Here is an 18,029-nt window from a genome sequence, read left to right as displayed (position 1 = left end):
TTATTTTGCATTTAGATTTTGATAACTAAACAGTTAAAATGTTGGCAACTCCAAACCAATTAAAACCTAAAAAAAAAAAGACAAAGAAAACATGCATGGATAAAAAACAACAACAACTAAATAGCTAACAATTGTATGAGCTATGAAAATGAAATTATTTGAATGTTGGTGATCGCCACAGGTATTACAAATTAAGTAACATTTTTTAACATATAAACTTATGTACGCAGCATTAAAAAAATTGGCTATTACAAGTTTTCCAATAAGCGATTTAAAATATAAAATTAACTTGATAGTGGTACACTTTTTAACAATCTTTAGCAATAATTATTCAATTTTAAAAATAAAATAAGCAATACACATTTTACAAAATAAATTTCATTAAATATATTTTTGCATAAATAAATAAGAATTTCAAGAATATTTTTACCGGATAAAAAGTTTAGCAAATAAATGCTGTTAAACTTTTATCATATAATTTGAAGAAAAAAAGAATTTTTAGACTTCTTTTTGAAATTCTACAATGGCATCATATACTTAAACTTTTAAATTAAATGCGCTTGAATAAATTATAAAGTCTGTAGATTGCGACATACACTTTAAAGACTTAAAAATCACACTAACATGGAGACGAACTCTGACTAAAATTACAAAGTTAGTTTTTCTTGGTATACATTTATTTATTTTTAATCAAAAAACTTCAGCATAAACATTTTTTAAAAACATTTTCTTTAACATGAACACAACTTGTCTCGACACTTTGGGATCCCATTAAAGCAAATTTTCGTTGCAGAAAATTTACATCATTATTAAAATTGCTATTTATTAAAATAACTAAATACAAAAATATTACATCTTAAATGTTTTTATATGAAAAACTAAAGGAGCATAAGTTCTTAATATTTTTCAAAACATAATTTAACAAAGCTAACATTCTAAATAAAGATAAGGCTATAACAAATTTCCGCTTTCGTAATACATGCTAAGAGTTGAATTAAGCGATCACGATTTGCGATATCTGGCAAAATATCTGGTCTTCAAAATTTTAGTTTATGCAAAACTGTGTACTTTGTTTTTATGGACCAAATTAGCTTAAATTTGTTAGCAAAAAAGTTATAAAAAACAAAACAAAACAATTAACTTACAATTACAAAAGTAACAACACTCTAGTCACTAACTGCATTATAAAAGTAATAACACTATAATGGTGTTATCACTTTTATAAGGCACTTATAACTTTTATAATTCACTAGCTGAGATCAAACCCATAAAAAAACGGGTCTGTGTAAATCTATTCCGAACCAAACTTTTCGATACTTTTTCCTTATATACCCTAGCTTTCTGGATCTGTAAAATATGGGTCTTTATCAATATACCTACCATTTCTATACATATCTATTACACACCGATTATCTATATAACTATTCCTTATTTACTTCAATATTTTTTAGTAAAATAATTTATTCAGAAAAAAACATTCAAGAGCAAAAACCTTAACAGGTGCACCTTTTCCGCATACGTAGAGCTTATAAGAGACTTATAATTAGGTTTGTTTTTCTGCTAAATGCATTTCATCGATAGCTCAGTGGTTAAGTGCGCTGTCATCAGTTTTATTTTGGGGGGTTTAAGATCTCCCCTCAGCATAATAAATTTTGAAATTTTTTCAATCTTGTTTAATATTTCTAGCAAAAAAATAATAATATAGCGTAAAAGATTTCTAAAATTTAAAATAAAATTTTAAAGTTTTCTCATTTTATAGATATATTTGTTTGTTCATAACACTATATAAATGGAACTAAGAAGATCTTAGACCACCAAAATTTTTTGTACTATGTTGCATACAATTGTACAAAAATATGTAAAACTGGTACATTTATATCATTTCACGGATAAGAGTTTGTATTTATTACAATAGTAATAAATGAATAGTTTTTGTCTTTATTAGAATATATCCATTAAAAATATATTCCATATATCTTTAATAGAAGGAGTTTTTTAAAAAAAATTTATATAAAATCTTATTTCTAGTTTGTTTTTTTAGTTTTTTGCACAGTGAGATCACATACGCAAAAAAGTGAGATCACATACGCAAAAAAATTGTGTCTTCGACAATTTACAAAAAAGCCTCATCTACCATTTTTAATGGTCTAAGAAGCAGATGACAAAATTTTAGCAATCAGAAATTATCAAGAGAGAGGGGCTAATCTAAAATTGAAGTTTCAAATTTTCCACTTGGATAAGACAATATGTTTTTTGTGTTTTTTCAATCTTGTTAATTTTTCTAAATAAAATAACATACATACAAAAAATCAAAACAAAACAGCTTAGGCAAAAAAGACTTGTAATTATTAGAAAAGTTTACTTATATTATATACGATCCTGAATAAAATGTTATATAAGTGGATTTTTTACATTTTATAAACAATATATATAAACAAATAACATAATTGTTTATATATATTGTTTATATAGGGATGGTTAACCGCCAAACTTGCATATACAACAAAGTTTAAAAAAAAATTAGTTTTATATTAAAAAAACATATTTATATGTTTCTTTGCAAACACCAATACACTATACTTAAAATTTTTAAATACACTGAACTGCAATTACTTTTAATTTTTTTGGTTTTGTGGCTTTTGTAAAGAGATTTTAAATTTTGCGTCTAAATATCTCATTTCAACATATTAGTTGTATCATTCATACTGCAGCCATTTTTCAAAACGCCTTAAGGTAAAAAAAAAATCAATATTGACTTTTTTACAAAATAAGCTAGTTTAGATGTCTGCAATCGTTATTGAATACATATTTTGAAAGAGTTCTAAAAAAACTCATAAAAATTATTAGTTTCAAAAAACATTTTACAAAGAGTTTCTCCTAATAATTTTTTTGATTGCGTTCTCGAAATATGTAATAAGCATATTAAGGTGTTTTGAAAAATGGCTGCAGCATATATTTATAAAAAAAAAATTTAGCAAAAAAAACTTTTAATTATGAAAAGAAAGTTTTTTCTAGCTATAGGCTTTTTTTTTTTTTTAAATGCCTATACAACAGCACCTTCTGGAGTAGCAGGACTGTCTTATTAAGTTTTTTCTTTATTAAGTTTCAGACAACTTTTTTTGCAGACCATTCGCAGCTTATTAGGACTAATTACCTGAGCACATTAATAATATAAGTATCTCAATCATGACACAAACGCAACAAATTTTTTTTCCCGGTGTTTTGATGTTTTTAGAAATTTTAGCTTTAAAAATTTTTTCATTTGTTAAAGTGTATAATATTGTTACATATGCTTGTATATAATCACTATAAAACTTCAAAAGTATTTTGTATTTTAAAAAAAAAGAAAAAAATTAAAAAAAAAAAAGAAGTAACCAGTGGCAGGACTCGAACCACAGCTTATTGTTTGGAGCTTTCATTTATCAATGCCACGCTGGCATTCATAAAAGAAAATTTTTAAAACAATAACAATTTTTTAAACGGAAACAAATGCTATAAATCAAAATTAAGGAGAGCTTGACGCAATGCAATTTTCAAGTGAGAATCAAACTGTAAAACTTGATACATGTTTTAGTATATTTTAACATTACTTAATTTGAAGTTTACATATGTTAGATGTTCTCATACACTTTCGCTCATGTTTTCTTACAAAAAAATGTACGGCGATGCTTTCTCACCACTACCTTGGTTGCAATGACTGCCAAGGGTTCTGTGTCAAACACGCTCGAAGGGGCACTACTAACATTACTTACAAGATTAAGTTCGGCAATAATATATAGAGATTCTGTGTTCAAACAACATAAGTAATCCCAAATTTTAATTAAAATAGAAAAGCACCTAAAAAAAATATATTGTGGATAATCAAATAATACTAAAAACTTCAGGAAGTTAAACAAATACATGTTATACGTTATGCATTTCTAAAATGTTACTAATGGTCTGTAAAAATGCGCATTTTAAAATCAACCAATCCAAACTTTTAATTGGTTGATTTTGAAAATTATGTGCGCTTTTACGAACCATTAGTAACAATTTTCAAAATGATAAACTTTATAAAAAGTTTATCTTTTGTATGTTACATTTTCGTTCAAGTACGCATTAGTTTAAGTTCCTAAAATTTTAAATATTATTTGAATATCCACTCCATTTTTACTAGATGTTTTTTTACTCAATTAAAAGTTATTTACTTATATTGTTTGAACAAAGAATGAATTATAAAAGTTATAAGTGCGTTATAAAAGTAACATTATTATAGTTTTATTACTTTTATAATGCAGTTAGTGACTAGAGTGTTGTTATTTTTGTAGTTGTAAGTTTATTGTTTTGTTTTTTATAACTTTTTTGCTAACAAATTTAAGTCAATTTGCCCCTTGAAAACACAGTCACGGTTTTGCATAAACTAAAATTTTCAAGACCAGATATTTTTCCAGATATCGCAAATCGCGATCGCTTAATTCAACTGTTGTATGCCTCAAACCAGTAGTCATAGAACTTTTTTGTATTTCAATTATTAAGATTTTAACCAAAACTCTAGATTGACTCCTATCATAAAAGTCATTGAATTGTTTGATATAATAGAAAAATATGTGGACTTTTGATGCTATAATATACCTGCGCAGATCCAGAAGAGTTTTAATTGGATGTTTTTTTACTTTAAAATAGAAATAATATTTGTAGTGTTGATAAACTAAAACACTGGAAAAGCAGAATCTTTTTTGGCTTCACAGTTTTAACAACATTAGTTGTTGATTGGAACTTTTGCATAACAGAGATAATGTCAATGTTATGCAAAACATAACATTCAATAGTAAAAAAAACTTTTACAGCAATAACAGATAGTTTTGTAAAAGATATGCGTACTGTATAATGAAATAGGAACAACAAGTTTGGTAAAATTTTGAAAACAATAATTATTTATAAAACATATTTGGTAATTATTCTTTGTCCTTGAAAATTTGTTCTTCAAAACATTGTATTGAATAAGTTTCTCAGAAGTTTAGAGTGGTTTGAGTATCAGTATGTAGAGAGCAGTTTGAAAATGATAATAATGATTGTGACAATGATGATCATGTTGATCATGATGATGTTTATACATAAATATACATGCAAATATATAAAATATAATAAAAATTTGTAATACAAAAATTTGCATTAGGATGTATCAATGTTTATGCAGCCAGTCACAAACCTGGCCCAGGCTTTGGGCAAATTTCAACCTCAGCCACTTACTATGTAGTTCCACTATCAAATTTATTGCTTAAAAACATTGACTGCTACAAAAAAACAATAATAAAAAAGTTAGATTTAAGCTTGTAAGTTAAATATAAAATATATAAAATATACCTTGGCTTTGTATAAACTATATGTTTGCCTCAATGATACAATTTCTTCTTGACTTCTATCTAATGCAAGTTGCGATGATTCAAGTTGACTTGATTTCTTAAAACAAAAAAATAAATATTAGTAATTTTATTAAGTATGGAAAACAATTAATTAAAAACAATTGAAAAACTTGAAAATAAGTTATTTAAACCTTTATAAAACAAACTTTTTATAAAAAATAAAATAAAAAAGGATAATTTTAATATGAAATATTTTAAAGTACAATTAATAATAATATAATATTTAAATAAAATATTTATAATCAAAAATTTAATAATATTTATATATTATATAATTTACATGATATGAAATATTTATAATAAAATATTTAGAATAATAAAATATTCTGAAAGAAACTTTAAAAGAAACTTTAAGAAACTCAAAATTTTGGAGTAAAGTATTTGTGTTGCATCACTTAAAAAATATTCAATGTGTTGCATCACTTAAAAAATATTCAAATTTTCAGTAAATATAACTATATTTACTGAAAAAAAAAGGAGAAAAAATAGTACTGATTTCATTTTTCTCTCATTGAACAAATGGTCACTGGGCGTGACAAATCGACGAATGTGCGAATGTTTGTTAAAAAAAAGACAGAAAAACGAACATCATGTTTCTTTACTTTTACTTATACAAATGTTGGCGTTCGCCTAAAATTTTTAAAAACTAACTCATTACTTCAGCAATTTTTTTTCCAAAAAAGTATGCGATTGATAGTTTTTTATTTATTATAAAAAACACATATTTATAATAAAAAAACAATAAGTTACTAAAATTTAAAACGCATTTTCAAAAGAAACCAGGCTTAAACATGATTACTTTCTTTAATAGCATTACTTTTAAGTTAAATAACTCAGAACGCAACTAAAGAAAGTAATTATGTTTTAGCATGGTTTTTACATGCGTTTACAAAAGCATCTAAAATTTTAGTTAAAATGAATGCATTTGCAATTAGTTTAAAAGAAACTATACCAAAACATTGCTTTCTTCAAAAGCGTGCTTTTTTTAAAATTTTCTTATTATCGTTAAAGTGAAGTATTGTTTATTTGCATAATATAAACACTTTTAAAAGATTTTTTAAGTTTTGCTGAAATATACATAATTTAATAGGATATATAGAACTATTATGTTTATTATAGTTTTCATTTTTATTGTGTGTTTAACAACACCAAAATATATTTTTATTATTAAATACCTAATATTATAACTATAATAATAATACTATTATAATATCATATTAAGTATTTAATAATAACCTAATATAATAACTTATTAAATGCATAATATAAGCGTGAAAAATTGTTTCGAATTAATTGAAAATTTGATAAAATTCAATAAGCATCTTTTAAATATATCTAATAATTTATTAATGCCCTGGGGCAACTACTAAAGTTGACCCAGGGTGGTCAAATACTGAAAAAAGTTTTTTTTTTTAGATCATTTAGTCAATTACTAATGTATAACCATGCTTTAAAAAAACAGCTACAAAATATGAAAAGTGAGTACTTTGTAAAAAATTGATTTTTTACAAAGTACTCACTTAGGTAAACAGTATGGTAGAAGAAATATGGTAAGTACATCTTATACGGATTTTTTCTCTTAAATAGTTAACTCCTGGTGCCGTTACCTTAATTAGTTAGCAAATAATAAGTAAAAAATCATTTTTTTAAAAGTATTGTAAAGTCATTTTAAAATCCTTTAAAATTAAATTTTTCAATTTTGAAATTATATTTGGTTTAAAGTTTTTTTTTTTTCAATTAATAAATTTTTTTTTAATAAAAACAAAAACAAAAAACAACCCAGAAGACCTGGAAGAGAAAAAAAAAAACTTTTTATTTTAATTAAATTGCAAAAGTATTTACATAAACTAAATACCTGTGTTAGTTCATTAATGATATCGGTAAGCTGTGACTTTAATGCACTTCTTTCTTTTTGAAGTGTAGCAACTTGTCCACAAAGATCCTTTTCTCGTATTTCATACTTTAGCCTGCAATAATTGTATAAAAATATTTGAAAAATGCATATTCACCTCTCTAAAGCCAAGAGCAATAACTCTATAAATAAGAAAATTTTGAAAAATACTCTCTCTCGAACCTGAATCTATAAAACAGCTGATAAACAAGGGAGAAACACAAAGAAACAAGTTGAGAGCAATACAAATAGGACTGTAGTGGGGTTGGACTACATGACTCTCACTTATAAAGTGAGCCACATGTTACAGTCTACCACTAGAATGCTACTTCATGATATTTAGAATATAAAAATACAGAATAAAAATTTATATAGTAAACAATACAGTTATTAATTATTATTATACAAACAATGGAAAACACCAAAAATTGACAATTAAATTACACACAACTGATGTTATATTTAATTATAGATTTATTGACTAATTGTTATATTAAGTATCGCCAGAAATATGTTTGAATGTTACAAAAAAAACTCACATAGAGTTGTCCATAAATTATATTGAGCAATTTTTGACCTCCTCTCATCAAGTAACAAATTGAAACGTTTTCTGACCCCCCCCCCCCAAATTATGCAACAATTTGTACCCCATTCTTTAAATTTTTAATTTTCTTAGCTGTTTTTAGTTGAATGAATACATTTAAACACATAAATTATAATTATTATTATTTAATATTACTTAGAAATTCATTATTTGTACACGTGTACATATAAAAAATCGTCAAAAAAAAATTATTTATATTTTAAAAATGTTTAATTTTTTACTATGAAAGCTTAAAGTTGTGGATGATCATAATTGCAAATAGCGAGATGCTGTTAGTTAAGGTCAAGGGTTCAATCCCCATAGTGGGAATGAATTTTGATGTTTTATTTAGAAGTTGTTTTATATCTTTTACCTAATACGTTATTTAATTATATGTTTAACTTTGTTTCAACTAATGTTGTCTAATAACTTACTATTTAAATTTTTTAAAGTTTCACACAATAATATTAATCAATGTGTACATAAATTGAGTGAAATGGCTGTAGTCGCAGTGTAGTTAGTTCGACTGACTTAAATAGGTATGGATGAAGTGGAGTGTACATATATTTTTATTTACACTTCTATAGTTTGGTATAAATTAACAGTGACTAAACAGACAAATAACCACCAAAGATATATTCAATTTTTGATAAATATAATATTTAAATAACTTTTTTAGCAATATGTTAGTGTCGCAGTGCAAGTTATATTACCATTTTATGTGTATTAACTATTATTGTTGTTTAACAATTACTGTATTATTATTTTTATTTAATAACTATATTATTGTTGCTTTTTAATTGATAATAAATTGGCTCTATCAACAACTAATAAAGCCATAGATGTAGTGGACTCTACATTAATAGACTAAAATTTAATTCAATTTATACTAAGTCAATTCCAATTTATGTTAAATCCCCTCTCCCCCCCCCCCTCCTTGTAACAAATCTTCATTAAAACGATACCCTCCATAGGGTAATATAATTTGTGGACCATCCCCAAGATTTAAAGAAAATTTTTTTTTTTACATAAAAACTCAAAACATTTACCTATCATTTGATAAGTCATTTAACCTCTCTTGCAAGCCTTCAAGTTCAAACTTTTGTTCAGAATATGCTCTATCCAAATTTTCAATTTGCTATAAGAAAAAACCATTACAGAATTGGCATTAAAACTTGAAATCTACCTCTATTCTTTTACATGCAAGTATTCTTTAAAGAAGTTTAAAGAGTTAAAGAATTCTTAACACTATTTACTAAACCATAAACATTAACCTTTGTTTTCTCAATTAACTCTGCAGCTTTTTTAGACATCTCAGTTTGAGAGTGAATCAACTAAACCAAAAAATAAAATTAAATAGCCTAGTAAATTAACAATTGAGTTTCTTTTTTCGAACATAAATTTTTAACATTACTGTTATTATTTTTGCAGTAGCAAACTTATTGTTTTGTTTTTCATTAATTTTTGCAACATGATAAACTGACTATGTCATTAAAACAGTGTTCACGGTTTTTAGTAACTGAGAATTTAATAACCAGATATATTTCCAGATATTATAATTCATGATCAAATTCATTCGAGTCCTGTACTATCAAGATTGCTAAATGGCTTTTGGCCCATTGCAATTTGTGATCATTTAATTCGCCCCTTGATATATATATAAATATAAAACAAATATTTAATATACAGTTACATAAGACTTAACTGCTATAAACTTTTTACATACCATTCCTTTCATTTTTGCAACTTCTTCCTGTTGCAGTTTATTTAACTCCTTCACATCAGAGAACCTAGTAGATTCCTAAATGAAAAAAATTACAAGCTAAATGACAAATATTTACAAATACTACTAATTACTAAATAAATGCATGTTATTGTTTAATACACTTCATAAATCATGTTGTCGTAGCAGGTCTTGATAAGAAGCACCAGTTAATACAACAATACATTTGAATTTTACACACGGAATGGCAATTTCACTTACGGGTTAAGCCATTTACATTATGCCAAAAGTTTTTTCAATGATATTATTTAAACAGTTTTTTAAAATAGTTTATGCAGAAAATAATAAGCAGTAATTAATTGTGAAAAACATTTGTGAAATATTTTTTTTATTAGATAAAAAAAACAACAACAAATATTTACTTTATATCTATTTTCCGTTTTCTTATAAAAATATAAATTTTAATTTATTTTATTATATTTAAATTAAACTTATTAAATATTAATAAATATAAATTTATAGTATTAAATTTAATTTAATTTGTTTTAAAACACTCGGTTTTACAATTTCCTGCTTAAATTTCCAAACTATGTTAAAGAAAAAAAAATTCTTTAAGATAAATTTAATTCAAGTTAATTTATGTTTCTACTAAACTATTTTGTTTATTTATTTACTTTCAAATAAATAATTTTTATTCATCCGTTGTGAAAGTGCTAATATATAAAGGTGCTTATAGGGATTCCAAAGTGCCGAAACAAGTTGTGCTTATTTTAAAGAGAATGATAAAAAAAAAAAAAAAAATGTTTAAGCAGAATTTTTTTAAGAAAACAAAATAATAAATGTATACCAACAAAAACAAACTTTGTTGTTTTATTCAAAGCTTGCCGCCTCCACAGTAGCAATTCTCTCGAAGTTTTTAAAATATACGCCGCAATCTACAGACCTTATAATTTATTCAAGCGCGTTTAATTCCAAAGAGTTTTAGTAAATGACATCATTGTAGAATTTTTTTTTTTGAATCAATATTATTTGGTATTGTTTTATTATTTTTTTAAAATAGCGTTTATCATCAATCATATGACTTTCCTATAAATTTTATAGTAAGGCAAACAAAAGAATATTTTTTTATAGAGTGCAAGAACCAAATAAAATTAAGATTTTTATATCACATTCTTAAACAAAATAAATATATTAAAAAGTCGTCGATCACCTTATTATATATTCTGAATCGTTTTTTCTTTTTATGTAAATAATGGGAACTTTTTTTAGTTTATCTGAGTCGTTTATTGCTATGACGTTTTTGTTCTCCTATCGAAATGACACTTTAAAAATCTTTAAATTTTTAATTATTAAATAATTTTGGTAAAGGACATCATTTATTAGCCGAATTCTTTAATTTATAGTTAGAAAATATTATTAAGTATATCAATCTAGTGGAAATTGATAAATTTTGATGATTTGCGTATAAATATTAAGGTAATTTTATATTTTGCATTTGGATTTTGATAACTAAACGACTAAAATGTCGGCAACTCCATACTGATTCAAACCTCTTAAAAAAAGACCAAAAAATCTGTATGGATAAAAGAAACGAGATAGTTGAAAACTGTATCAGCTATGAAAATTTGAATTTTGATATTGCTAAAACGTCAAAGTTAAGCCATTTAAGAGTTGGCGCTGAACAATGGTGTAAATATGGATATTGTAAAACTATACTTGAAAAAGAATGCCTTTGTTGCGTTGAAATAAAGGAAATATATATCACCGCAGGTATTACAAAATAAAGTAACATTCTTTAAAGTATAATCTGATGTGTGCAGTATTAATAATAGTAATAATAACAAACATTAATTTTTTTGTACATAATGGGTATGTAAAGTAAAAAAATTTTTTTTTTTTAATCTCGCTTGATTAAATAAGTATTTCAAGAATATATGTAACCCAATGAAAAGTTTAGCAAATAAGGGATTGTTCAAAACATTCTACGCTCATAACCTACCTACCCAACATTTCATAATTGACCCTCTGCCCTCCGTCTCATATACACTCTTTGCAGACCCCCTCTCCCCCACCCAAGCATACGTACTTTATGAACAATTCCTAAATGCTGTTAAATAAACTTTTATAAGGTTAAAAAATACAAAATAATTTTTTTAACAGAACCTTTATACGGATAATAATAATTTAATAACAATAAATATAACACAAAATTAATTTACAGCAATAAACAAGCTTAAAATGTCTGAAATATTTTATTATTATTTTTAACGCGAACTTCGTAAAAATAACAAAAAAATAATAATTTGAAATAACTTAAAAAATTCTATAGTAATTTATGATTAAAAAAACAAACTTTTATCTAATGATAAGTAACTAATCAAATTCTTTAATAATCTTTAATGGAAAAAAAAGTTTATAATTTGCTAACAAAAAATTTTTTTAAGATCTCATCAAAATTCTACAATAACGTCATTTACTAAAACTCTTTAGAATTAAATGTGCATTAATAAATTATAAAGTCTGTAGATTGCGGCGTATATTTTAAAGACTCCGAGAGAATTGCTACTTTGGAGACGGCGAGCTTGGAGCAAAACAACAAAGTTTGTTTTTGTTGGTATATATATATTATTTTGTTTTACTTAAAAAAATTCTGCCCAAACATTTTTTTATTATCATTCTCTTTAAAATAAACACAACTTGTCTCGGCACTTTGTTATCCCTTTAATCTCTTATAACTGTATATAAATGCATAGCATGATAAACCATTATCAAGCCTGTAAGCAAAGTTATTAAATTTATTAAAAATATTTAAGAGAACTTTTTATTAAACTTTATAACAAATTTATGAAAAGAGAATTTTTTTAATTTTGAAATTGCTTTTTAACTAAAGTTTTTTCTTTATAATTAATTTTTTGAATTGTTCTTAGAATGAATGTTGATTATAAATGAGTATGAAAAGATTTTGTTAAAACCAAAATGTTAAAAAAAAATGTTGAGAGTTTTTTTTTGACCATTAAGAAATTCAACCATATTTAAATAAGATTACATTTTTTAAAATAGGGACATTTTTTTTTAAACATTTAAATTTTTTTATAATTTTTTTTGTAACAATATTCTTAAAGTTAAAGATTTTATAAATATTTTATAAAAATAAAATTTTACAGCAATTTTTAATGTACTTTCAAATTAAATTTAATTACACTACGTAACTTTAAAATATGCAACTGACACAGTTAAATCTTTAACAATGTAAATATGTTTATTGAGTAAAGTTACATTGACTTGCATTACACTTTTCCATTATGCAACAAAATCTCATAACAAGGTCTGCCATAACAACTATAAAATACAAAAACACAAAACACAAACTTAAGAACATGTTTGCAATTTTGATCAGGGTTGGCAAAAACCCAACCCTACTGGGTTTTGGGTTTTTTTGCTTACATTTGGTAAAAATCTTTAGTAACAAAGTTTAATGAACTTAATTAAGTTTAATTAAGTTATTTGAAAGCTATTTTACAGGTGTATTGTCTTATACAATAGCTTAATTAATAATCAGATTGCATTTTTTTTTTTAAGATAAAGCTATTTTGAAATAGAGTTATTATTTTAAAATTTTAGTTATATTTAAAATATAAGTCATTCAAGGGGAAGAAATAAGGATAGTGAGTGGAACGAAGTGACCATATTAAGTGATCAACCAATTAGAGTAATATATAATTATAGCAAAGAGAGCATAATTCTCACAAAATCTAAAATATTTTGGGTATGCACAAAAAAATAAATTATACAATAATCACAAAAAGAAGTTTTCTTTTTTGTGATTACTGTACCATCAGGATTATTGTACATCAGAATTGAGATTACATTTTTGAGATTATGTTTTTGCGCTGTTTTAGCAAGAGAACTTTATAATAAGCATTACTGTCTTACAACTGATTTTTTTTTTAAAGTGCTTTTCAACAATATATTATCAAAGAATATAAGAAAGTCAAACAAAAAGAAATAGCCGCTAAGCACTCCATCAACAAATCACTAGCATATCAATTAATTGAGCAACATAATAGAGGCAGTCTTTTAGAAACAGAGCGTATTCACAGATGGAAAATATATTTATCACGTCAAAAAGAATTCTTTTGACAGTACTTATGATACCATAGTACATAGTTATTAAAATTATTGTAAAAATTCATTCTTTTTATTTTTATAGTTTAAAATATCATTTATTTGGCAGTAAAATTTAAAATAATAAGTAAAAAATTTGTATATAATTTTGCTTTATTTGAAACACATGCTAACCTTATCTCAAAGAATATATATATTTTTATTATAGACTTGTTGAATATTCACGGGTCTTGTTAGCTAAAAAACTATTATACTAACAAAAAAGCTTAAAAATCTTTTTTTGTTTGAAAAACATTTTAAGAAATTATAAAATCTCTATGTTAAACTCTGGAGTATATAAAATATTACCTACTGTTATATTTGTTAAGCATTTAAACTTTAGTTAAGCATGCTTTAGTGTTTGATTTCTCCCTTGGAAAAATTAAACACTGAAGTTAATATGACAATTCAAATGCAACATGTTTAATAAGCCAGGAAAATACAAATGAGGATTTAAAGAGAATATCTGTTAAGGCTATAACTCATAAACAAGCAGCAATAAACAAACGTTATTGAAAAATAACATTTTTTTCATACCTCAAAAATTTTATCAATTAAATATTATTCAGAAATTGAAAACAACAACATCAAAAAAAACCTGTTGATGTTTTTGAATATACTCTTTAACTTGACGATCTTTTTCAGTAAGCTTTTGTTCATAATCTTCTTTAACACGCTTTAAAGAATCATTTAATGATGCAGACGATCTGGTAAGCATTTCTTTAAAAAATAAAAAAAATATATTATTATTTTGCAGTAACGCTTCTCTGTTTGTAGTTTATTACAAGGGATGAAAAAATACTGGCAAGAGCCACATTGTTAGACTAGAGTCTGTGATTTTTAAATAACGTGTTTTGTAGTTTCTGTGAATGTTTAAGTTGTAAACATTACACTTATGATCCATATTGACTTTTTAAAAAGCATAAAAATGCTGAATGTTAAAAACATGTAGACTTTGATTATAAGGAAGTTAATGATTCAAGCTAAAATACATTTATTATTATTTTTTCTCTCAACATCTTTGCTTCCAACAAGGCTGCAAGCAACCACTATTAAAGTTGGAAGTTACTGGAAAAGAAAAGATGAAGTTTATAGAGCAAGATAACAATTGACAGATGACTTAAAAGATTGCAAATTATACGAATCAGGAAAGCAAGATGAAGGAAGCGAATTCTAAAGAACTGATGTTCGAGGAAAATAACTAGATGAATAAGAATTTTTGGAGGACTTAGGAACAATCACAGAAAAAGGATGAGACTTAATTGAGTGATGAGTAACACGAGAATTTAGGTAGATGAGAAAGAAAGTTGCTTCTCTTTCTCTTTTCTATTTATATATACATGATGATGGCTGGAGGTTGGCTGCAAGAGCAGGTCGAACTATATTTACAATGCATCTTTGAACCTTGTCTAAAAGAAAAAGGGCATCATTGGAAGATCCACCCCAGATATGGCAACAGTATTCCATACAAAAATGGATTTGAGATTTATAGAGATAAAGAACCCGGAGTAAGAAAGTGCCAAGCATGATAAAGAGATACAAACCTTAGCAGATGCTAATTTTGCAATTAATTTGATATATGGCTTCCAAGGAAGATCGGAAGTAAGAGTTAATCCTAGATAATTAAGGGTAGATGACTCATTGAGTACATTACCGTTCATAAATATAGGAAAACCTAGATTATTGCGATAACGATTGGCTGAAAAAAATTGGGTTTTATCTGAATTAAAGACTCTGACTTGTTAACTAGTTTAAAACTAGTTAACTAGGCACTTGTTAACTAGTTTTAAAAGTATAGAAATAGTATTGAAAGTATAGAAATAACAGAAAAAAAAAGAAAAAAAAAATTTCTTGTCTAATTTAAGAATAAATAATTGTTATTCACAAGATAAGTTTTTGCTAATACTATATTCAATAACTACTATATGTAATCAAACTGTTTTATAAAAATTTTTATGATAAATGTTAAAAAAAAATCTTTTTTTTAATTTTGTGATTTTGATTTGAAAGTTAGCAAATAATTTTATTTAAAATTGACCATAAATACAACAAATAACAAAACTTGATTGGCAAATCCTATACTTTAACATCTAGACAAGAAAATATAAACAAGGTAAACTCAACTGTTAAATATTAAACACAAGAAGTTGGGTGACTATAACAATTCTTTGAGCTGCACTTTTTTTACTTTAGAATGTATTGTTGTTCGAGTTGCTGCTTGATTATTTGCTAATCATTGTCAAAGTTAAGAATACGTTGTTTTCAAGCTTGCTTTGCTGATTTTTTGCTTTTAGTATCTTTTAAGTTTAGAATGTTGGATGCAAAACATATGCTGCAAAGTTGAAGCAAAAAACTTAAAGCTGATTGAAATTATTTTTCAACTAAAAGTTACTATAAAATTGAAGGTTGGCTGCAGACAAGTTGACATTCGATCTGACTTTCAGTTAAAGCATAGTGATGTTAGATGTTGTTAGTGAGATTCAGGAGGAAACAAACAGGTATTATGAAATTCAGTGACATTCTTTTGATAAGTTGCTGAACTTTGTCTCTTCATAAAACTGTTGAAGAAATTCGTGCCAAACTTGTTAAAATTGACATATTGTTAAATTTGTGTAATAAAGAAACTATTATACAATTGAAAATTTAACAATTTATCAATTAATCTATTTTTTTTTAAATAAAATTTCTTTTTTATCTTATTCCAAAAAATGATTCTATACAACATGGTTGAAAAACATTTGCCAAAACTTTATTTAATATTTCAGAGCAAAAATTTATATAATAAAATAAACTTTTCAGTGGAATAAACTTCAATAATTCAGAGTAAATAATACTTTTTATAATTTTATAACATCCTGTTTTTTATAACTTCCTGTTTTACTCTAATCAGAAACTTTTTTCAAAATTTTTTAATAAAATAAGCATTATGAGTAATGTAAGCTTTGAGACCAAAATTGACCTAATTTAAAATAAGCAGAGTATAATAGCGACTCAGAAGGAAGGCAGAGTATGACAAAGATCCATAGAGAACATGATACTAACCCATTATTGAACATGTGAATATGGATGACAAGTGAAAAAAAAGTAGTTAGTTGTCTCTTAGGTCAACATTTTGATATATTTTTGCCTAGTTCTTTTTTATACAATAGTTAACATAAAATTAAATATCTAAATATATTTTAAAAAGATACCATTTTTAATATTTTCTAAAGACTCTTCAAGTCTATCCCTCTGCCTTTTTTGTTCCATAAATGCATCTGCCATTTCTTAAAAAAATACAAATATATAACAAATAAGTAAAAACATAATAATAAATAACAAAAATGAGACATAAAGTTTTGCTTATAATCAAATAAATATACCATTGACTTTTCTCTCTAGTTTTGCAATATGATCAGCTTTTTTAGAAAGTTCTGATAACATTTCTTCTTTTGTATTAACATCGCAAAACTAAAGAAAGTTTTCGAAACATTTTATTATGTATGTTTTAACATAAAACATTACATAATTTTTATCTTACATAAAACATACAAAATTTAAAACGATAAACAAATCCAATGCTTATTTACACCATTAAGTTAAAAGACATCATATCAACATAAAAAATAAAATAAAAAAACTACTTTACTTCTACTATGTATTAACATTAAAAGCTATTAGATTTTCTATTCTATCAAGATTTTAAACTTGAAACATGTTTTTACAAATATTTATAACTACAACCCTTGGAATTAGGGTCAGCATTTGCCAATGCTGACCTAAAGTGTTTGAGGTTGGCAATTTATTAACGCTTTTAGGTCAGCATAATTCCGAGGGTTGCAACTATATTGTTATTTGGTTGATTCCACATCAAATCAACCAATATTTAGGTAATTTTGAGCCATAAGTCTCATACTTTCTTCAAACTTCTTTGGTTGTTGCATGTCCCAAAGAAAAGTTCACACAAAATTTTTTTGGCTCAAAATGTTAAAAAAGGTTCCGGAGATATTTCAATTTTAATATTGACCTGGTTTTTATAAAATTTTGAAAAAACATTTTCCTCAATAAAATGAGAAATAACAAAAAAAAACATATATATATTTATAATGCTTTTTTGATGATGAGTTCAATAAATATACTTTAAATGCTGAAATATGAAGGGAACATACTTACACAGTGTTACCTTTCCCAAGGACAAACATTACACACAATGTAACCCATGTGTACAAAATATTTGAACTAACCTTACCCATACTAAGAACAAAATTGTCTAAATAACATTTATTT

At 25.1% G+C, this 18,029-nt stretch overlaps 1 protein-coding gene across 1 annotated transcript in view; it reads right to left on the bottom strand.

Annotated features, from left to right (window-relative positions):
• LOC101238684 (golgin subfamily A member 1) overlaps positions 1-18,029 on the bottom strand; it is a 52,429-nt gene that overhangs the window by 32,443 nt on the left and 1,957 nt on the right. Inside the window, exons 2-9 of the mRNA XM_065790507.1 lie at positions 17,126-17,213; positions 16,955-17,029; positions 14,362-14,483; positions 9,603-9,677; positions 9,151-9,210; positions 8,926-9,014; positions 7,258-7,369; positions 5,344-5,439 (exon numbers count right to left, since the gene is read on the bottom strand). Of these exons, the coding sequence (XP_065646579.1) occupies positions 5,344-5,439; positions 7,258-7,369; positions 8,926-9,014; positions 9,151-9,210; positions 9,603-9,677; positions 14,362-14,483; positions 16,955-17,029; positions 17,126-17,213 (717 nt within the window). The remainder of the gene's footprint in view (positions 1-5,343; positions 5,440-7,257; positions 7,370-8,925; positions 9,015-9,150; positions 9,211-9,602; positions 9,678-14,361; positions 14,484-16,954; positions 17,030-17,125; positions 17,214-18,029) is intronic.

The sequence above is a fragment of the Hydra vulgaris genome, chromosome 02 (assembly GCF_038396675.1).
Source record: "Hydra vulgaris chromosome 02, alternate assembly HydraT2T_AEP".
In the NCBI taxonomy this organism is placed as follows: Eukaryota; Metazoa; Cnidaria; class Hydrozoa; order Anthoathecata; family Hydridae; genus Hydra; species Hydra vulgaris.
This window is presented reverse-complemented; position numbering and strand designations above follow the sequence as displayed.